The sequence below is a fragment of the Ascochyta rabiei genome, chromosome 20, assembly GCF_004011695.2.
Source record: "Ascochyta rabiei chromosome 20, complete sequence".
Lineage (NCBI taxonomy): Eukaryota > Fungi > Ascomycota > Dothideomycetes > Pleosporales > Didymellaceae > Ascochyta > Ascochyta rabiei.
Genome location: NC_082424.1, coordinates 1,220,599 through 1,240,600, shown reverse-complemented (window position 1 = coordinate 1,240,600; position 20,002 = coordinate 1,220,599). Strand labels below are relative to the sequence as shown.

The following is a 20,002-nucleotide window of genomic DNA, read 5'->3' as shown; positions in this document are numbered from 1 at the left end:
TTACTAGTAAATAATATTATTATAGCTAATACTTTATTTTATATAATAAAAACACTATTAGCTTATAGAGCTATATAAATAGAATTTTTTTATAATAGAGGTTAGTTTTTATCTCTACTAATTATAGAGTTAATTAGCTTTTAAAATAAGAGATTTTATTTCTGGTAAAAAGCGGGTGTTGCGCGAATCTAGGCGTGGCGCGCACAGACACAGTAATTGGTGTAAAGCTAAAGAAAACCTTTAAAGTCGGACTTGCCAAGCCTCTACTTTACCCCCACATTGCACTGGCCAGATCATAGTATATGTTGCTTACATTCTCTGCTGTCTACCCCGTGTAGGGCCGTAAAGAATATCAATCCACATGGTCTGATCAACAGCCAAGGCGTGGCCCACCTTTACCACTTGTGCCGGGCACCAAAGTAGAAACCAAGACGGACAAATTCCGGTCCAGTGCACGTTATCTGCTGCAGCAAGTGGAGCGCATGTGCGGATGCTCCGCATGCGGGGATGTGTGCGTACTGCAACCGCATTTGGCCAAGTAAGCGATGTGACAACAGCTTCGATGCGCGATTTAGCAGCGTATACGAAGGAGCATTTCAAAGACCCCCCTCCCTGCCCCTGGTCAACGCACGGGGTAGTGCCAGGGGTGAATCGGCCTGGGTTTCCTATGACGTGTCCTCTCTCTAATGTCTCTCTTCTGTCCTCCTCTATCCACTCTATTAACTTTCGTCTACTTCTGTCTACTTTTGTCTACAATTTTTCTTTACTTGTCTTTAAACTTGCAACCTATTCTCTAATTATAGCCTATAAGGCTAATAGAGAAACAGATTAGTATAACGTACCTTATAGGTAAGTTGCCTCAGCAACTAGCTATATAGGTAAGTTACCTACTCTACTAATAAAATACTGTAGAATAATAGAAGGCTTTAGAATAGGTGTGTATTTACTATAAGGTGTATAGGTGTACTAGAATAGATAACACAGAGATTCTTCTATTACTATAGGTCTACTATCTTATTACTTAGAGATAAGTTAGGTATATTTTAGGACAGGGACCTTTAAAAGGACTAGTGCTTTACACATAGGGTACTATAGACTAGTTTAATATACTGTAATATTGTAAAGTAGGGACAGTGTTAGTGTGGTCTTGGCAAAACCCGGTTACTTGCTTGTGCTGATTACTTGCTTGTAGAGTACTCTTAGAGGATTAAAGTAAAAGAATTGATTAGGTTCCTTATTATATTATTTAAGTAAAGGATTAAGCCTATAAATGAGTCTGCCTACGCCCTAGTCTAAACACATAATTAGTCTGATTACCTGGTCACATCCTGGTTGGGTCCGTAGTCCGCTTAATCCGCAATAAGCTCACCTGACTTCTCACTTCACTGCGACAACAATTTATTTGAGAATCGCCTTTGGAGCCTTTTAAGCATTTTAAGCCTTTTAAGCCGTGTGTCTTGCGGTTCTCTAATCCCCGGCATCGTGTAAGCACGAATAAGCTCTCTTGGGCGTTATGTAACGAGTCTTGAAGGGCTTCACATCACAGTCATAGAGGAACGTCATGACCCTGATAACGCGCAATGGAGTACTGCAGGGTAGTCGAGACAGGATCTCGCATGCCAACTGCTGCGGTGAAGTAAGATTGGACTGAATGGAATCGTGCAACAATACTTCATGAGGGCTAGGGTTAGGATTGACGATAATGAAGGCTTACATACCCTCCGCCCGCAGCTTAGCCGCCATGAAACGACTCACTTTCTTAGTCCTCCCGTTGCGCTCTTCCACGATCGGACTCGCCTCGTCTTCTTCCGTCGGTTTGAACCCGCCCTGCTGCTGGATGAACTTGTTGCGTGCTTTGTGGTACTCGGCTTGGATCTCACGGTTGACCACCGCTGGGTCGAACTCGTCAGGCGCGGAGGGCTCGGAAGACGACGGGACGTGCTCGACTACCGTGTTGGCCAACGTGCGGCCAGCAGGGCCGGTCGGCATAGGCGGCGCCTCGTAGATTTGTGGATTGGGAAGCATTTGCGGTGGTTGATTTGTAGCGCGTGCGCTCTTGAACCGTGAAACTCTCGCCGACTTGGAGGGAGGTGCGGGCGCTTGGAACGGCTGTGCAGGGCGCTCAACCACGTCTGACATGGTGGATGTCGATTTCGACGAAGCTGAACTGGCCTCTGGCGCCTGAACTGGCCCAGACACGTCAAGGTCGTCGGCAAAGCGAACGCCCTTCTTCCCAGACTGCGATGCCGCTGTCTTGGGCATGGCCGCACTGATGGTGTCGTCGAACTTGACGTCTTTTTGCACCTTCAGCAAACGAACGCTCTCAGCCTGCTCTACCGTGTTGTCGTCCTGGGACCGGGGCCCGACGTTCTCAAGCATGCGCGCATTGAGCTTCTTCTCGAGTTCCAGCATCTGCTGCCGGTAGTCGTCGGTGACCGCGGGCTTGGTGCTGCGCCCGTACTCGTCCTCTTCTTCGTCATCCTCGTCCTCTTCTTCGTCGTAATCGTCGTCGAAGTCAGAGTACTCAGCGGTAGGATTGTCGAGGTCGAGCTCAGCAACGACTTGGCCGACTTCAGACAGGCCGTACTGCAGCATTTGGCGCCGCAGTTCAGCGTCCTCGGGCGACTCGCCTTGTGGGATGACCGGGTATGAAGCGACCATGTTGTCGTCCTGATCGAGCTCGATGACCTTGGTTCCTCGGGTAAAGTTGAGAGGTTCGAGGTCCTCGTTGTAGCCGTCCTTTTCCAGTGCAGCTCGTGCTTTCGGCGGTTCGACCTCGACTTCCTCTGCGAAAGACACCGACTTCTTTGTCGTGTCTGGTGCATCGAGTTTGGCTTCAGCGATGGGTGGTGCCTCCGTCACTGCTGGTGCTGAGGACGCTGGGACTGGGACTGGGACAGTGTCTGCCACAGGCGTCTGCTTCTGCCCCTGCCCAACAGCCTGCATCATCTTGTCCAGATCCGCCTTTTGCACGCCAGCTTTGCGCAGAGCTTCCACTACCTCAGCCGCGCCCTTGCCGGTCTGGTTGACGGAGCTCGAGACGGCGTTGCCCTCTTCGTCCAGCTCTTCCTCGATGTCCATCATGGGCAGGCCCTCTTCGTTATCGACGCCCGGGTCGAGGAGCACGTCGACGCCGGCGAGCTGCTTTTCAGCGGCGTCGAGCTGCCTTTCAATGGTGGCGCTGTTCTGCTGCACATAGTCAATGCGCCGTTGCACGAGGTCAACGACTTGGTTAGCAGAGCGGTCTTTGCCCAGGAGCTCGTCGACCTCCTTCTCGTTGAGCAGAGAAGCCTGGAGGTCTTGGGCTGTGGCGCGCATCTGTGATGGCGAGGGGTCATGGGCGCTTTCTATCTCCTCTTTGAACATGTGGTACTCGGCTTCCCACGTGGTCCAGTGCGTGAGCGCGCGCTGCAGCTTCTCCACGCTGTCCTGGAGCTGCGCACGGCGGCGCTCGATGCCCTCTAGCGTGCTCTGCGTGGATGCGGCCATTGCGAGCTGAGCTGGTGGCGGAGGGAGGGGAGAGGACGCGGCGCGAGGATTCTGCGCGGACGTCTACAGTAGCGCGGCACTAGCTCGGCAAGAGAAGCAAGAAGCTTGTACCATGCAGCTGCTGTCCACGTCGTGTGTATAGCGGGCTCACGTCGAACGCTAGGTAGCTTTGCTATGGTCTGGCTGAGTGGAGTTGCGCTTTTGGCAACTTCCCACGTCGTTCTGGCCAAAGGTGCACCCTTCGCAGTTGACCACCACGCTCCCGCTTAGTAACTGCTTGCCATCGGTCTTGACCTCCTCCCGCTTAGTAACTGCTTGCCATCGGTCTTGACCTCCTCCCGCTTAGTAATTGCCTGCCATCGGTTTTGACCTCCTCCCACTTAGTCATTGCCTGCCATCGGTCTTGACCTCCTCCCGCTTAGTCATTGCCTGCCATCGGTCTTGACCTCCTCCCGCTTAGTCATTGCTTGCCATCCATCTTGACCTCGTCCCGCTCGGCGCTCCGTCGCTCACGCGCACCACTGAGCCATGTCGAAAGTCGCGTCCCGCAATGGCGGCCAGGTGCGCCAGGGCGAAGCTGGCGGTGCGTCTCCTCTGTCCAAGTCTCTCTACAGCTTGACCTTGAAGCCCGAGCCTCGTCCCCCTACTGATGCTGCCTCAGACGTCTGCCCAGTATGCAAATCGTCGCGCTACCTCAATCCGAACATGAAGTTCCTCGTCAACCCCGAGTGCTACCACAAGATGTGTGAGTCGTGCGTGGACCGCATCTTCAGCCACGGCCCTGCGCCTTGCCCGATCGCCGGCTGCGCCAGGACGCTCAGGAAGGGCAAGTTCCGGGAGGCGACGTTTGAGGACCTGAAGGTGGAGAGGGAGGTGGACATTCGGCGGCGGGTGGCCTCCATGTATGTTCACGCGCATGCCCTTGTGCCTCTCCAGACGCTGATCAAGGCTTCAGCATGAACAAGGAGGAGAGCGACTTCGAGACGCTCAAGGACTACAACGACTACCTCGAGCAGGTCGAGGAGATCACCTGGAACCTCATCCTCAAGATCGACGTCGACGAGACGAACCACCGACTGCAGAGATGGGCTGATGCACAAGCCGCCGAGACAGGCGCCACGCGACGCACCTACGAGCCGGACCCGTCGCTGCCGAGTGCTTCGGGCGTGGTGCTGAAGAAGGGCGGCACGCAGAGGAGGGCGCTCGACGCTCCCGCAGGGAACAACACCGACAGCAACAACACCAACAACATCAAGGACAAGGGCTTTAGCTTCCACGGGCTGAAGAAGAAGGTTGTGCCGCCGCCAGAAGCGCCGTTCGATGCCTTTGACGGCTGGAGCATAGCACCGCAGTACTACACGCTGCAGAGCGACTACAGCGCCGACTGGCTCACGCAACACAAGAACGACGTCAAGCAGCTGGTGGGAGGCTACCAGTGGGGCGACTTCTACAATCGCGCGCTGCAAGATGCGTTTGGTGGTCTGGCTGTTTTTGTAGACGACGAGATCAGAGCGCGAGAGATTCCGACCATGGACGCAGCCATTGGCACGCAACAGGCGGCCACGGCTGCAGCGGGAGGGGCGGACGTGAACATGGACGACGTTTTCTGAGCTTGCTTATGATACCCGGCTTCTGCCAAACGATGCATTGGGCGGCGTTTGGGGCCGCGTTTGGGGCGGCACAGCACCGCGCACATACATAATTCTAGTACTCTAACCCATTCTCACAGCCGCCCTTCCACGCTCCGTCTCCCCACCTGCCCTGCTGCGCCCGCATAGGCCGTATCAGCATATCCAAACTGCTCCTCAGGCAGCGCATACCCGTCCCCTCCCCTCTCCCTGCCTGCGTCCCTCAGCGCCGCCGCATGAGGGTTCATGTCCCAGATGCCACCATCGACATCATCCTCGTCCCATTTCCCGCTTCCAACCGCGCCTCTCTTCCCCTGCACCGTTCCCAGACTCATGAAAAGCCCCCGTCTTGCACTCCCCTTCTGCACAAACACATCCACCCCCAGCGCACCCCACGAAGCCAGCATACCCAGCAGCGCCATACTAAAAAGCGCTTTGTACATCCTGCACACTGCGACGCCCGTCTCCGACTCCCACGTCTCGAGCGCACAGGCGTGCGTCAACGTGGTCGAGGACCACCACGCGAGCAGCGCAAAAGACAGCGTCCAGACGAGTGCTAGAGCGGCATTGAGCGCAAGATTTAGCCGCGGCGAGAGGCCGTGCTGGATGTGCAGGATGATGGTAAATGTCAGGGCGAGCAGGGTTAGAATCGAGATGGTGAGGAGCTGAGTGGTTAGTCAGTTGGTTCAAAGAAAAGACGCTAAGCTCGAATAGGAGCTTGCTGGCTGTGGGGGGGGGGATGTACTAGGATAAACGTCCACGGCAAGGCGTAGTTGGTCCGGTGCAGTTCGCGTGCAAAGTAGGTTGTTATGGATAGGACGGTGAGGGAGGAGGCTAGTTGCGCGGTGCGGAGCATGTGGAAGGGGAGGAAGGGATAGGGCGTCGGTTTGATGCGCGTCTTGGTGACGGCCATGTTGGGCAGGGTCGTTGGAGGAGGAGTGGAGCGTCGTCGGTCGTGCAATTCCTACCTCGAGGGATGCCAAGCGTCAGGTAGTCGTAGTCATGTGCGGCTCACTGTCTCCTGACTGCGGCGGTGCACAACAGCGACTTACTTCGTGAGTCCGTAGACAACTCTGAAACCCCTGCGTCATAATTCGCAGATCAGAGATGTACCATTCTCGGCGTCTGAGCAAGCCCCCAACTCGTCGTTCACCTCTGCGCGCTTCTGTGGGTCGATCCGCGCGCTAGCTGCCTCGCGTCTTCTCGTCCACATCTTATATATAAACAGGTTAAAGTGATCTCCCCAACAAAGCCCCTGTAAGCCCTGAAATAAGTGCCAGATAGCTGGTAAAACTCGCCGCTACCTGCCTATCTGCTTGAGACAAATTAATCAGCCCTGTAGCGGGCGCAGCAGACGTGTAAAGTTGTCGTTTTCTGGCCGTGCACCCTCTAGCGTCAACTCTCAGCTATACTGACGTCCTACACCGCCCGTAGCGGCCCTATATTGTTCCGGTAATCTGCTCCTGTAAACTCCTGTAAAAAGCTTTACAGGTCCTGTACAGGCTCGCTACAGGTTCGTATGGCCCGTCCACGGCGTGTTCTAGCCCCCCCCCCCTCCAGTCTTTTCCCTAGCCGTCAGCCAGCCATCATCCCAAGTATTTTGCAGCAGCTGTAGGACCTATCTCCCATCTGCTAACTTCCGCCGCAACTGGATAGGGGGCGTCTACCAGCCATGTAGCAACTGCAGTGCTGTAACTACTACCTCCCCCTCTCTCTGATTACGCTTACAGTCAGTAGACGTCCCGTGCAGGCCGCCGGCGACGCCGTCTCTCTACACCTCCACGTCCATCAAGCCCCCAGAGGGACCGCCTAACTGCCTCCCAGCCAGCGCCCAGTGCTAGCGCCCCTGAACAGGCCTCACGCCGTGAGGGCAGTGCCAGTAATACTCCTAATAACCCGGCTGCTGCTGCTCCAGCTGCTGCCCCTAGCTCCCAGTATAGTGATAACCCGTTTAACAACCTGCCCGAGACAGTCCTTGTAGGGCTCCAACAGGACACTACCCCGCTCCTGCGACGTCGTCCTGATGGTGTATACTACGATATTGGCAGCATACAGGTGCCCTGTTCAGCCTGCGGCGCCTTACACTGGATAGATGAGCGGAAGAGCACTACCTCTGTAACAGACCCGCGATTTACTCTCTGCTGCCTGGACAGCGAGGTCGACCTGCCAGCCCTCACACCGCTGCCGTCGTACCTGTATCAGCTACTCAACACGAATACTCTAGCAGCGCGGCACTTCCGTAAGGAGCTACGGGCCTACAACGCTGCCTTTGCGTTTACCTCGGTAGACTGTACACCTACCAGCCGTGGGGCGCAGGGCCCTGGCGTGCAGGTGTTTCAGATCCACGGGGCCCTATACCACCGCAGCGGCCCTGTAGAGGTTCTTAAGGGAAGCCTGCCGCAGTACGCTCAGCTATACTTTTACGACCCACAGTACGCTGCCAACGCCCGCCACCAGCGGAACAGCCACTTACAGCTCCAGATTCTCCAAGATCTAACAGCAATGCTATATGAGATCAATAACCCATATATATCTATATACCGCACGGCCCAGGATCGGCTCAACAGTAGCGCTGCAGACGCCCGCGTCATACTAACCAGCAGGCTTACACTAGCCCTAGAGACTGGGCAGGACCGCCGCAGGGAGAACGTACCTACTAGCGATGAGCTAGGCCTAGTAATACCTGACGCAGCAGGTGCAGAGACGTCCCGTCCCATCGTCCTAGCGGCCCGTAACTTTAGCGCCCTGTTTACTATCAGCGCCGCCCACCCATCTTACATGCCGCTACACTACGTACTGATGTTTCCCCACAGGGATTCTGGGTGGCGGCCGGGGCTAACGCTCCGTAACCAGGACGGATCCCGTCTGCAGACGTCGCTGACCCAGCAAACCTACTATCGATACTATCTACACCCCCGCCCTGGGCAGACTACAAATCCGTTCCGCTTCTACAGGCTGTTTCAGCAGTACGTTGTGGATATCTGGGCTATCTGCGACCAGGCCCGGCTGGCCTGGATCCGAGCAAACCAGGCACAGCTGCGGGCAGACCTGTATAGCGGTGTTGCTGATGCCGTTATGGGCAACAACAACGCCCAGGCAGGCCCTGTTGGACGCCGCGTTGTCCTGCCGTCGTCCTATCTAGGCAGCTCACGATTTGTCAGCCAGTGCTATCAGGACTCTATGGCTATCGTCCGTCGATATGGCCGCCCTACCCTGTTTATCACTTTTACAGCTAGCCCATACTGGCCAGAGGTTGCCCGTGAGCTCCGCCCTGGGGAGACAGGCCTGAATCGGCCTGATCTAATCTGCCGGGCCTTCCATCTGAAGGTGCAGAAGCTAGTAGCCGATGTGAAGAGCAACCTGTTCGGCACCCATCTGGGCCACGTGTACACGATTGAGTACCAGAAACGGGGCCTGCCCCATATACACCTGCTGCTGTTCCTGACCCCACACAACCGCGAGGCGTTCACGGATCCTGTAACAATTGATAGCACTATCCGGGCTGAGATCCCTTCCCCTGTGGATGACCCAGACGGCCTGCTTACAGAGGTTGTACGGACCTTCATGCTTCACGGGCCATGTGGGGAGCACAATCTGCAGGCCCCGTGTATGGTGCCTCAGCGCGACAGCGCCCCGCCGCGGTGCTCTAAGAACTTTCCTAAGCGTTACTGCCCATCTACAGTGGTCCATAAGGACGGGTACCCTGAGTATCAGCGCTGGGATGATGGCCGCACGCTTGCTGTACAGTGTAAGGGCCGTATTGTACACCTTAATAACAGCTGGGTTGTCCCGTATAACCCTGGTCTGCTCCGTAAGTACTAGGCCCATATCAATGTAGAGGTTTGCGGCACTATCCACGCTATCAAATACGTCCACAAGTACATCTACAAGGGCACTGACAGGGCAGTACTAAACGTCTCAGAAGCAGATAAGGTTAAGCAGCATCTAAACGGGCGATATATCAGTCCATCTGAGGCTGTTTGGCGGCTGTTTGAGTACCCAGTACATATGGAGCGGCCCACTGTAGTGCCCCTAGCGGTCCACCTACCGAATAAGCAGATAGTTACGTTCCCTGCTAACGCTACCACTGCAGAGTTATCAGCCCGCCTGGAGCGATCTGTAACTACGCTTACAGCGTTCTTCCAGCGCAACGCTGACCATGAGTATGGCCGTGAGGTCCTATATCAGGACTATCCATCCCAGTTTGTTTGGCACCTCCCGTCACGGACCTGGCACGTGCGTCAGCGCGGCACTGCGATTGGCCGCATGTACTTTTGCAGCCCGCTACAGGGTGAACGGTTCTATCTACGGCTTCTCTTGACTACCGTACGGGGTCCACAGTCCTACGCGGACCTGCGTACCTTTAGCGGCACAGAGTATCCTACTTTCCAGGCCGCCGCAGCTGCCCGCGGGTTACTGCTACACGATGGAGACTGGGTAGCCTGCTTCCAGGACGCCGTTACGTTTGCCACAGGCCAGGCGTTACAGTACTTCTTCGTTGCTGCTCTCTTAAATGGGCCTGTTACAGATCCAGCTGCTATCTGGGCAGCCTTCCAGGCGGATTTGTGTGACGACTTACCTGAGGCTGCTGCTGCCCTGCTAGTATCCGCAGATCCAGACGCGTACCTTGACTACGGCCTGTATCTGATAGAAGGGCTGCTGGCAGAGTCTGGCAAACGTCTTACGGATTTCTCACTCCCTGCGTGCCAGTTCAACTGGGGAGTACGGCTGCAGAATCAGCTTCTTGCCGCTGAGCTGGCCTACGATACAGACGGGCAGGACACTGCCTTCTGGGACACTGTTACAGGGCTGAATATGGACCAGCGCGCCGTATTTGATGCCGTTACTGCCGCTATTGAGGCTGACCACAGCACTGCCCACTTCTTTGTACAGGGCCCAGCAGGCACAGGCAAGACGTTCCTCTGGCGCTGTATATGTGCCTACTATCGCTCTACAGGCTGGGTGGTCCTGTGCGTTGCGTCGTCGGGTATAGCTGCTGTCCTGCTGCCCGGCGGCCGCACTGCCCACTCCCGTTTCCGGATCCCGTTGGATATCCACGACGATTCCATCTGCCCTGTTGCTCCAGGCTCGGAGCTTGGGCGGCTGCTGCAGGCCGCTACTCTAGTTATCTGGGACGAGGTGCCTATGCAGCACCGTTACTGCTTCGAGGCAGTCCACCGTATGCTGCAGGACGTCCGTAGCTCCCCTGCCCTGTTTGGCGGCCTCCCTGTAATTGCCAGCGGCGATTTTGCCCAGATCCTACCCGTCGTCCGCCGGGGCCAGCGGCCTGCCATTGTTAACGCCTGCCTGCAGCAGTCTACGCTCATATGGCCGCACATGACCGTACTGCACCTGCGTCAGAATATGCGGGTGCTATCTGGGGCTGACAACACCTGTTTTGCAGCCTGGTGCCGGGGACTGGCTACCCGTGAGATGGATGGCCTGATCTCCATCCCAGACTGGATGACCGTCTACTACAGCCTACAGGGCTTCCTGGATCACGTCTATCCGCCGCACCTCCTCCAGCAGGCTGCTGCGGACTATCAGGTCCTCAACGGCCGTGCTATACTGGCCGTACGGAACGACGCAGTAGCTGTAATCAACGCCGCAATGCTTGCTGCCTTCCCTGGTGAGCTAGTAGAGCTGGTTGCAGTGGACTCTGCTGAGGTTGAGGACAATACAACACAGGATCTGCCTCCCGTAGAGCTGCTGCAGTCCTTTGAGCCCCCGTCACTGCCCCTGTCACGCCTTCTGCTCAAGGTAGGCGTACCAATAATGCTTCTACGGAACCTGTACCTAAGCCAGGGGCTCTGCAACGGTACCCGTTTAGCGGTTACACAGATATCCTCTCGCTGTATCCAGGCCCGCATCCTATCTGGCGAGTTTGTAGGCCAGCTCCGCCTGCTGCCACGTATCAGGCTCACTTCAACCAGTAGAGAGCTCCCGTTTATCGTCAGCCGGGTCCAGTTTCTAGTTCGCCTCTCCTTTGCAATCACTGTAAACAAGTCACAGGGCCAGTCACTCTCTGTTGTAGGCGTTAATCTGCGTTACGCTGTGTTTACACATGGCCAGCTATACGTAGCTATGTCCCGTGTAACTACACTTGCAGGCCTGTTAATCCTGCTGCCAGCACCTGATACTAGCGATGAGCCATCCTGTACGGTCCCTAATATTGTATACCTAGAGGTGCTCCTGTAGCCAGCCACAACCTACTAGTATATCAGCCCGCTAACGTCGCCGCTACCAGTATATCAGCCCGTCAACGTCACTGCTACAACCTACTAGTATATCGGGCTAACGGCTATTAATAGTACGTCACCGCCTAGTTATTCTGCTGTTACAGGTGCTATTGTGCCCGCAGGTTGACCTTCACCGTGAGCTTACAAACCCCCCGCGTACCAGTATCCAGCACCAATCAGGCCACGTACAGTGACTGTACAATCCAGATACAGTATAGCCACAGGCCCTATAACGTTATTTAATGGCTGCCTATTCACTGTTTTGGCCCGACAAACAGAATATACTATTCACAGTGAGCTACAACACCAAAATATCGCAGGTCTTGGCAGCCGCTAGCTGGCTGCGATATACTATATAGGCAGCCGCCCTCCCCCCGTTTTACTACTCTCTAGGTCATCAATATGGACTCCTCCGCCCCCGCCGACGACGTCGCCGCCCCCGCCAACACCGCCGCCGCCGACGCCGCCGCTGCCCTCGCCGCCCCCGCCAACACCGCCAACACCGCCCCTGCCAACACCGCCAACACCGCCGCCGCTGACGCCGCCGCTGCTGCTGCTGCTGCCACTGCTGCTGCTGCCACTGCCGCCGCCGCCCTCGCTGCCGCCCTGCTCGCCATGCCGCCCGCCTCGCGGGCCTGCACAAGGCTGGCTTCTCGGCCAGTCCAGCGCCAGCTGGAGTTCCGCGCGGGCTACGAGCCCAGCAAGTTCAACCTCGCTGGTAAGTAACCCCCTGTAAGTGTCCTGTAGAGCCCTGTACTGACAGTAAGCAGTTCGGCAGCAGAACCTCGAATCTGCGCTCGCGCAGGTTGTCGGCCGCGTCGCCCCCACCGAATGCGACTCCTGCCAGCGAGCAGCTGGCCCGTATACTACCTGCGTGGTAGTTACAGGCCAGCTGCTCGACTCGTGCGCCAACTGCCACTATGGCAGTGAGGGCGCCCGCTGCTCCTTCCGCCGTAAGTTTACAGCCTCCACATTCCCCATACAGACCTTATTGACCCTGCTACAGCCACGCCCGCCCCCGTCGTCCCCGTCCCCGCCATCGCCACCCCCTCCAGGTCCCGCCGCCAGGTCGCTGCCGCTGCCGCTGCCGCTGCTGCTGCCCCTGCCCCTGCCCCTGCCCCTGCCACCCCCTCCAAGAAGCGCCGCCGCACCACCGCCACCCCTGCTGCCTCCCCCGCCGCCGCCGCCGCCGCCGCCACCACCGCCACCGCCTCCAAGAAGGAGAAGAAGAAGGAGAAGAGGAAGAGGAAGAAGAAGAGTAGGTTACAGGCCTGTAAAAGAAATCTACTGGCTGCTAACATTTTTTACAGAGGTCTGTAAGTGCGTACGGGACGTAAAGAAGTCTGTAGCGGCTCTAGAGCTTGCTATGGATTCCTCCTCCTTAGAGGACAGTGATGAAGATGATGAGGATTAAATAGTTTACAGGTCTGCACATGAATAAAACAGTGTTTACAGTGCTATTTACACTCCTGTTACTGTTGTGATTTTCCCTTGCTTACTAACTCTCTACCCCGCTACCCCTGTAAACGCAAAGCTCTGCACCCGCTGGCCCAAACACTGGCATAACCCTGGACCTGCTTGTTGCGCCGACTAATCATCACGCCCGCCTGTGTCCTGTTGTGGCTTTGTGCGCGGCCGGCACGAGCTAGTCTGTGCGGATGGCGACATGTTGGCATTGTCAGCACTACCTCCAGGGCCAGTGTGACACTGACTTGGGCTGACTTGTAGCTTGACAGCCTCGACCTGCCAGTGAAATAGGCAGCGTCTGCATGAAATTCGACAGTAAGTAGCTACCAGGTGAAGGTGACTTCCCAACAGAGTCGGACTACAAAGCCCCCCACTCACCACCTCGCCCAGTCCGAGACAATCTCAACTTCATCATGGCCTTCTCCATGGCCATGGGCTGGAGCGATGGGGAGTTGAAGATGCAGAAGCTCCTCAACGTCCCCGACATTGACAACCCAACCTCATCCATGCTCACTCCCCAAGCCTCCTCGATGCTCCAGCGAGCGCCACTTCTCGCTATTGGAACGCTCGATGGTCAAGGCCGCCCTTGGACTGCGCTGTGGGGTGGGACCCCTGGCTTCTCCGAGCCCATTGGAGGCAACTTTGTTGGAACGCGAACGCTCGTCGACAGCAAGCATGATCCAGTTGTGCACGCGCTTCTTGGGAGCTCGCCAAAGAACATGACAATGCAGCCAAAGGATGGCGGCAAGATGCTTTCCGGGCTGGCAATCGACCTTGTCACGCGAAAGAGAATGAAGCTTGGCGGCAAGATGATCGCTGCGACGGTGAGGGAAGTGGACATCGAGAGCGAAGCCGATGCAGAGCTGCCTGCGGATGCGCCCAAGACACAAAACCAGGTACAGCTGGTCACCAAGATTGAAGAAAGCCTGGGGAACTGTCCGAAGTATCTAAATCAGTACGAATTCAGACCTGCGATGGCCACACCAAGTCTCGTGTCTGAAGGACCCAGTCTTGGATCTGAAGGCAGAGCCCTCATCGACAAAGCTGACATGTTCTTCCTCTCGTCCGCCACTGCCTCAGACATGGACACGAACCACCGGGGCGGCCCGCCGGGCTTCGTCCGCATCATCTCGCCCACCTGCATCATATACCCAGAGTACTCTGGCAACCGGTTCTACCAGTCTCTCGGAAACCTGTACCATAACCCACTCATCGGTATGACGTTCCCCGACTACGAAACAGGGGATGTTTTGTACACCACAGGTACCGCAGAGATACTCGTTGGCGAAGACGCAGCACAGATGATGCCGGGCGCAAATCTCGCCGTAAAAATCAATTTCACAGACACGCGCTTCGTAGCCAAGGGGCTCACCTTCAGAGGAGAGCGGAAGCCCAACGGAGCAAGTCCATACAACCCGCTCCTCCGCACGCTTGCCTCAGAAGGTAACAAGGCTTCTCTCTTTTCATCCGCCTCCCACCAAACCGCAAAGCTCGTCAAGAAAGAGCTTCTTACTCCCACCATTGGTCGCTTCACTTTCTCCGTCTCCGACGGCCTCGCCTACGAACCAGGCCAATGGATGGCCTTATCCTTTGCAGATGAGCTAAAGCAGGGGTACCGGCACATGGACAACTCAGATCCACGCAGCTTGAATGACGACCTCGTGCGAACCTTCACCATCTCCTCATTCCCCTCTCCGAAACAAGAAGAGAACCAGGAGTTCCACATGACGATCCGCTCTCTCGGCACCGCGACCGACTTCCTCTTCAAGCAATCCGCCGATTCAAAACTCGAACTGCCCATCCTTGGCGTTGGCGGCGACTTCGTCATCGAACAAGGCGAAGCCGAGCGAAAAAACGGAGACCACGCCGGTGCGCTACTCCCCTTCGTCGCAAGCGGCGTGGGCCTGACGCCGCTCCTGGGCCAACTCCCAACGCTCAACCTCGACCCCGAAAAGTTCATCTTCATCTGGACCATCAGAGCCGCGGATCTCGACTTCGTCGTCGACACGCTGACGCGCCACGACGGGCTGGCGGCTGCCACGACCATGTACGTCACGGGCTGTGCCGAGGGCGAGGAAGCAGATGTAAGGAAGAAAATCGAGCAGCTCGGGGCTAGAGTTGAGACGCGCAGACTGGCCAAGGAGGACCTGGTTGCTGTGGGTGCGCAGAAGTGGTATTTGTGCGCTGGCAAGGGGTTCAAGGAGCAGGTGCTGGGCTGGTTGAAGGGGAAGGAGGTGGAGCATGAGGAATTTGGGTTTTGAGCACTCTGTTGGTGTATTTTTGTTTGTTCGTTGGCTTGTTTATGAGTTTGTGCATTTGCTCGTCCGTTCGTCTGCTTGGGGGAATGTCATGGAGCTTTCTTCATAAGCGGCTGGTGCAGATGCTGATATCCTCATTCTACAATTTTTTAAATCAACAAGAAGCTAATCCCGTCTATTCTCTCCTACCCGCCCACGGCGCCCTCGTGCTCTGCTCCCCCCCCTTGCCCCAAACTTCCAGCACCAGTTCCAGACCCAGCCCAAGGCGCCGCAGTCCCTACACCGGGAGGTAGCATCCTCGTCGTCCCCGCCCCAGGTGGCGGTAGCGGCGGTGCCCGTGTACTCGCCGCCCATGGCGCTCTCGTGGGCTGGTTTGGCCCCGCTGGTACATTTGGCCCTGACACTCTCGCCCATGGCGCCGCTGTCATCGGCATCTGCATCTGAGTAATCCCTTCCCTCGACTCCGCCAGCGGATCTCTCAGCGGCTGTTGCTGCTGTGGCGGGGGCGGAGGCCCCGTTTGGCGTGCCGTGGGCGCCGAGTTAGACGGCGTGACTGCCTTGGGCTGCGACGACGTGTGCACGCTGGCTTGGATTGCGGGGGCGTTTGGATCGGCGCTCCAGGCGAAGAGCGAGCCAAAGGGGAAGTGCTGCACCACGGGGAACTTGGAGAGGACTTCTGCGTGGTACATTTTTATCATACCCTGGATGTTTGTTAGCTGGGGAAAAAAAAAGAAAATAGAGGTTGGAGACGTGAGGGTTCAGGACGCACCTTATTGATCTTGGCCCATCCGGCCTTCACCCCGGATACGTCGTACAGAATCGGACTGTGCTCCCAGAAGGGTCCCTTTTTGACGTCGTAGATGAAGCCTATGGCACTGAAGTACATGTTCCGCCCTCGTTCGCGCTGAACGGCTGCGGCCTTGGCGACATCGGCTGGGTTCGGTGCGTTGGCGAGGGAGCCCTCGGTCGCGATGTCTGCGGGTGTCGAGATTGGCGGGGAGAACTGGGCGCTGCCGAAAATATACGACACGAAGGAATGGTCGTCCAGACCCCATACTCCATGTGAACCGGCTGGTTCGAGGGTGTAGGTGAGTATCAGACGGCGGATTAGCACGAGGTATGGTTCGATTACACGGAGCACTATCCCTCGCTCTTGATCGCCGTCTTGGGATGCGGGGAAGGCGCCGAGTTTCCAGAGACTGCCTAGGAATGCGAGGAAGCTGAGTTCGTGGCCTGTGCCGTAATCCAGACGCTGCGCGCTGCCGAAGCTGCCGATGAAGTAGGCTTCCAGCTCGTTTTTGGCTGAGGCTGAGGACGAAGACTGGTGGGCCAGCACCTCTGGCGGCAAATACTGATCGAGGAGATCCGAGGCTCGCTCACGCACAATGTCATACCACTTCCTGAAACTCACGTTGCCAAATCGACGTGGGCCGGTGTCTGGCGGTGCTTCGTCGATGATAGCTGTCAATGCCTCGAGGAGCTTGGCAAGGTTCTGCACCACAGGTGGGTGTGACACGTCTGGGTCCTGTAATGTCCATTCTTTCACCGACTCTGTGTCCTGCTCTTCACTCTTGGTCTTCCTCGGGATCATAGACGTGTTCAGTTGGAATATAAAAGTCATTATGTCGGCATAGGCCTTTGATGCCAAGAAGAACGTGACATCATCGCCGTCATTGATGCACTTTTTGGGCGTCTCGAACGCATGGCCTTTGCTTGGGTCCAGTCTCGTCAGGGCAGGCGTTGATGTTGAGTTCGAGGCCATGATGGATTGGGTGTGGTGTTGTGGTCGGTGCCGGCACAGGGCATGCATGTGATGGCGCGTTTGGCGCGGCGGCATTGTTGGTTGTTGGTGTCCGCGGCTGCCAACCTCTCAATTGATAAATACTACACCCACACCACATGCACGTGAAGCAGGGTGCTGTCTCCTGAGAAAGGAATGACATGACAAGTGAATCGCAGATTTAAGCCCCGCTTACTTAGCTCGCGATGTCGCTCAAATCTGGAGGTATGTACACGGGCGTGGTGTTATTTCTCTGTTTAACCTCATTACAGCACGCAATCGTTCACAGCCCACCTCGTCGCCCTCATACAATGATGACACAGAAGCCGCATCGCAGCAGCTTCTCACCGAGACTAGTCCTTTGATACGTCAACGCGCCGCGATCCGCGCCAGCCAACTCAATCTTGCCCGCATCGACGCCCTTCCCAAGCCGCCTGCGATGGCGCCCTCAACACCCGTAGATAATGCAGGAAAGCTGGCAAAACCGGGCAAACTCAAGCGAATCAGTTTTCCTGATGAGCCTCAGAGAAAGCCTCGAGGCGCGAAGGTGTACGACATTGAACCTAGTCCACAGAAGAGAACAACCTTGCCAGTGCAGGTTGCAGCCCCCGAAGAGGAAGGGCAAGACGAGGTGGATCCTGCTGACCAGGTCGAGGACATGGTGCCAGAGACCAGCCAAGCGGACCCAGAAGCTGAACAAACTGATGGAAGTGTAGAGAGTGCGGATTTGCCAGCCCAGGACAGCAGCGTAGCACTGAAGCGCATAGCCGAAACACTACCAACGTCACCAGTAGCATCGTCAAGGAAGGACTCGTCGTTGACCGCTCGTCTGCTCAAGCGCAGGAGTGCAGATAACCCAACTTCTGCTCGCCCTTCTGATACTGGCCCCGCTGAAGTGCAAAATGCGGACGAGCATTTCTCTACAAACAGTATCACGGAAAACATCAACGTGCCTGTGAACAAGAAGCAAAGACTTTTGCGAGGCCCAAAGTTCTTGGACCCAGATGCCGATGCTCTAGTGGACAGTCTGGGAGTTTCCATCGTCACAACCCAGTACGAGACGCGACCACGTGGCAATCCCCAACCGAAGGTGCAGATACCGATCAGGTCTACCAAGAGGCGTTCGTCACAAGCCGAAGCCAAGGATACCACGGAAGTGTTCGCAAATCCCGCTGTTGCTGCTGCTGCTTCTAGACCACAGGAGGAGCCGTCACGGCCTTCACGAGTCGCAGGAACGCGAGCTAAGTCCAAGGCGAGCAAGGAGAAAGCGCTCCCAGATAACAACACGGTCGAGCCTGAAGAAGCGGATAAGGATGACGGAGAACACCCACAAACTACAGCAGGGCAGCCGAAGGGTAACTCAGAGGCTGACGGCGAGTTGGCTGAAGCTGATCCGGAGAATAGCGTTCCGGAAGATGACATAAGGCATTCAAACCAGGATATAAAGCTTGACGCCGAAGATTCGGCCGCTCTGTCAGCAACCAACGTTCAGTCCCACCAATCTTCCGCACTGGAAGAAGTGTTCCAGTACACAGAATCCGAGAAACGTCCCGACACGTATTTAACCAAGCTTGGTAAAAAGATCCATCGCACGTGCGAGGTGTCGCTCGTCGCACTTGGCCAGTCCGGTGAGGGTTCGTCTCTGGATCACGCTGCCAAGTGTTTAGATGACATCACCGACTTGCTTCGAAGTATCGATACAACAGTTAGGGAAGAGAGAAGAGTGAGTTTTAAAGTTGACGCGTTCGCCCATCTCTTTCGAGATTTGGCCTTGGTCTTCAAAGCAACTTATGTCAAGTTGCAAGAGATTGAAGGCGATATCACTAAGTCGTTGGGCGCTATGCAAATTCTATGTTCCTATGTATATGAGATGCTCAGGTTAAAAGATGGTATTGATTCCTGGAAAGTTTCAGTTCCACAGCGTGAACGCGGCGACAGACTCATCAAGAATGTTGCAAGTCATCTGATCACTCCACTGAGAGCTGTTGATCAGGAGTTCCGATTTTGGCTTCTACAGCTTGAGGGGGCAGAACGAAGACGCCAGGCCCACCTTCATCTCCAACAAAAGCATGAGGAGCTGGAGCTGGAGCTGGTGAGAAAGGAAGAGGAGCTGAGTGCCAGGAAGGAAAGGAGGAAACGCTGGCAAAATCTTCACATTGTCCGAATGCAGTGCGAGCCCGACCCTGCGCGAAGGCGAAAGCTTAGGTTTTTCGAGCCTGTTGAGGTTGTGGAAACCGATGCGAATGGGGTTGAGTTTGAGCGCGTACCGTTCTTCGGGGAGCGCAGTATGCCACCACCACATTGGGTCGCTGCGCCTAGCAGCAGAGATTGGACGGAGGAGCAGGAGAAAGTGTTGCTTGATGCTCTGCAATCAACTGCTGGTAGGTTTGCTCGGTGCGTCTCATCTTTTTGCGCTGTGCTAACTTACAGTGTACAGTTCTGGAAGATATTTTCAAGACACACTGCCGGCCCGGCGGCGCTCTGCGTGCCTTCTCGGTCTCAGACTTTACTGTTAAATTGGACTGGATCCGTTCTGGATGGTCGCGACTGTCGCAGCAGCATGGTTGGGAGATTCCAGAATGGGTAAAAAACATCCCCGTACTACCTTAGTCTGAGTTGTTGGAGATTTTAAGCCAGTTTTCACCTTCCTTTTACCGATGCCCGTCTGTTTTCTTGATTGGCGTGTTTTGCAACCAAACTTTGCGGTGCGTGCTCACTTATGGTTGTGTCTCAGTGGGCACACATCACAGTCATAAGACGAGACTCGTTGCATCAAGCCTATACTGACTGTCGCTAGAATCCTACAAGCTCACCGTATGACTGCTGTTTTTTCTTAGCTTTCCTCTTCGCAACCTCTTGGATCTGCTCCAATGGTCAATATATATCCCACATTGACTTTCACACTGCTCGTATCTCGCCTGGTCCCTACCTCGCTACCGCTTTCCCTCAACCAGATATATCCCCGCAAGAGAAAATTCACTACCATAGGCACTGGACTCTAAACATTGGTCAAATGGGTTGCGTGCTATTCATGCGAGCCAAAGTGAAAGAAAGTTTTTCGTCCTTGTAACTATATATTGGCCACCCACTCACCTTTCATTTTCTTTCAATTATCATCCAGCTTCTCAACTTCTAGCACGA

At 55.7% G+C, this 20,002-nt stretch overlaps 8 protein-coding genes across 8 annotated transcripts, besides 30 other annotated features; 5 read left to right on the top strand and 3 right to left on the bottom strand.

Moving 5' to 3' along the window:
• Positions 1-63: part of a mobile genetic element that runs on past the window's edge.
• Positions 1-129: part of a dispersed repeat that runs on past the window's edge.
• Positions 54-63: an inverted repeat.
• A 44-nt stretch (positions 130-173) lies between the features above and the next one.
• Positions 174-215: a mobile genetic element.
• Positions 216-291: a dispersed repeat.
• A 292-nt stretch (positions 292-583) lies between these two features.
• Positions 584-831: a mobile genetic element.
• A 65-nt stretch (positions 832-896) lies between these two features.
• Positions 897-958: a dispersed repeat.
• A 752-nt stretch (positions 959-1,710) lies between these two features.
• Positions 1,711-3,489, bottom strand: EKO05_0010846 (uncharacterized protein; the record flags this gene model as incomplete). Its single annotated transcript, XM_038947327.1, has 1 exon — positions 1,711-3,489. The coding sequence occupies one exon, from the start codon at positions 3,487-3,489 to the stop codon at positions 1,711-1,713; it is 1,779 nt and encodes a 592-aa protein (XP_038793784.1).
• Positions 2,462-2,512: a tandem repeat.
• A 528-nt stretch (positions 3,490-4,017) lies between the features above and the next one.
• EKO05_0010845 (TFIIH/NER complex subunit) lies at positions 4,018-5,099 on the top strand (the record flags this gene model as incomplete). Its single annotated transcript, XM_038943682.1, has 2 exons — positions 4,018-4,391; positions 4,445-5,099. The coding sequence occupies 2 exons, from the start codon at positions 4,018-4,020 to the stop codon at positions 5,097-5,099; spliced, it is 1,029 nt and encodes a 342-aa protein (XP_038793783.1).
• Positions 4,710-4,750: a tandem repeat.
• A 113-nt stretch (positions 5,100-5,212) lies between the features above and the next one.
• EKO05_0010844 (uncharacterized protein) lies at positions 5,213-6,030 on the bottom strand (the record flags this gene model as incomplete). The annotated part of the gene is made up of 2 exons (XM_038943516.1): positions 5,213-5,782; positions 5,863-6,030. 2 exons carry the CDS (start codon positions 6,028-6,030, stop codon positions 5,213-5,215), a joined length of 738 nt encoding a protein of 245 aa, XP_038793782.1.
• Positions 6,031-6,329: 299 nt separating this feature from the next.
• Positions 6,330-11,840: a mobile genetic element.
• Positions 7,017-7,039: a tandem repeat.
• Positions 7,131-8,935: a mobile genetic element.
• Positions 7,149-8,935: a mobile genetic element.
• Positions 7,188-8,935: a mobile genetic element.
• EKO05_0010843 (uncharacterized protein) lies at positions 7,620-11,315 on the top strand (the record flags this gene model as incomplete). Its single annotated transcript, XM_059637858.1, has 2 exons — positions 7,620-8,928; positions 9,025-11,315. 2 exons carry the CDS (start codon positions 7,620-7,622, stop codon positions 11,313-11,315), a joined length of 3,600 nt encoding a protein of 1,199 aa, XP_059493841.1.
• Positions 8,052-8,935: a mobile genetic element.
• Positions 8,508-8,785: a mobile genetic element.
• Positions 8,940-11,230: a mobile genetic element.
• Positions 8,940-11,239: a mobile genetic element.
• Positions 8,940-11,308: a mobile genetic element.
• Positions 9,045-11,128: a mobile genetic element.
• Positions 11,759-12,693, top strand: EKO05_0010842 (uncharacterized protein; the record flags this gene model as incomplete). The annotated part of the gene is made up of 3 exons (XM_059637857.1): positions 11,759-12,074; positions 12,127-12,614; positions 12,667-12,693. 3 exons carry the CDS (start codon positions 11,759-11,761, stop codon positions 12,691-12,693), a joined length of 831 nt encoding a protein of 276 aa, XP_059493840.1.
• Positions 11,766-11,840: a tandem repeat.
• Positions 11,841-11,887: a tandem repeat.
• Positions 11,888-11,983: a tandem repeat.
• Positions 11,888-12,426: a mobile genetic element.
• Positions 12,369-12,426: a tandem repeat.
• Positions 12,427-12,481: a tandem repeat.
• Positions 12,482-12,571: a mobile genetic element.
• Positions 12,482-12,571: a tandem repeat.
• Positions 12,572-12,614: a tandem repeat.
• Positions 12,615-12,919: a mobile genetic element.
• Positions 12,920-13,236: 317 nt separating this feature from the next.
• On the top strand, positions 13,237-15,084 carry EKO05_0010841 (uncharacterized protein; the record flags this gene model as incomplete). Its single annotated transcript, XM_038947326.1, has 1 exon — positions 13,237-15,084. The coding sequence occupies one exon, from the start codon at positions 13,237-13,239 to the stop codon at positions 15,082-15,084; it is 1,848 nt and encodes a 615-aa protein (XP_038793779.1).
• Positions 15,085-15,266: 182 nt separating this feature from the next.
• On the bottom strand, positions 15,267-16,843 carry EKO05_0010840 (Serine/threonine-protein phosphatase 2A activator 1; the record flags this gene model as incomplete). Its single annotated transcript, XM_038943550.1, has 2 exons — positions 15,267-15,782; positions 15,851-16,843. 2 exons carry the CDS (start codon positions 16,841-16,843, stop codon positions 15,267-15,269), a joined length of 1,509 nt encoding a protein of 502 aa, XP_038793778.1.
• Positions 16,844-17,067: 224 nt separating this feature from the next.
• On the top strand, positions 17,068-19,471 carry EKO05_0010839 (uncharacterized protein; the record flags this gene model as incomplete). The annotated part of the gene is made up of 3 exons (XM_038943519.1): positions 17,068-17,086; positions 17,134-19,242; positions 19,299-19,471. 3 exons carry the CDS (start codon positions 17,068-17,070, stop codon positions 19,469-19,471), a joined length of 2,301 nt encoding a protein of 766 aa, XP_038793777.1.
• Positions 19,472-20,002: the final 531 nt, after the last annotated feature.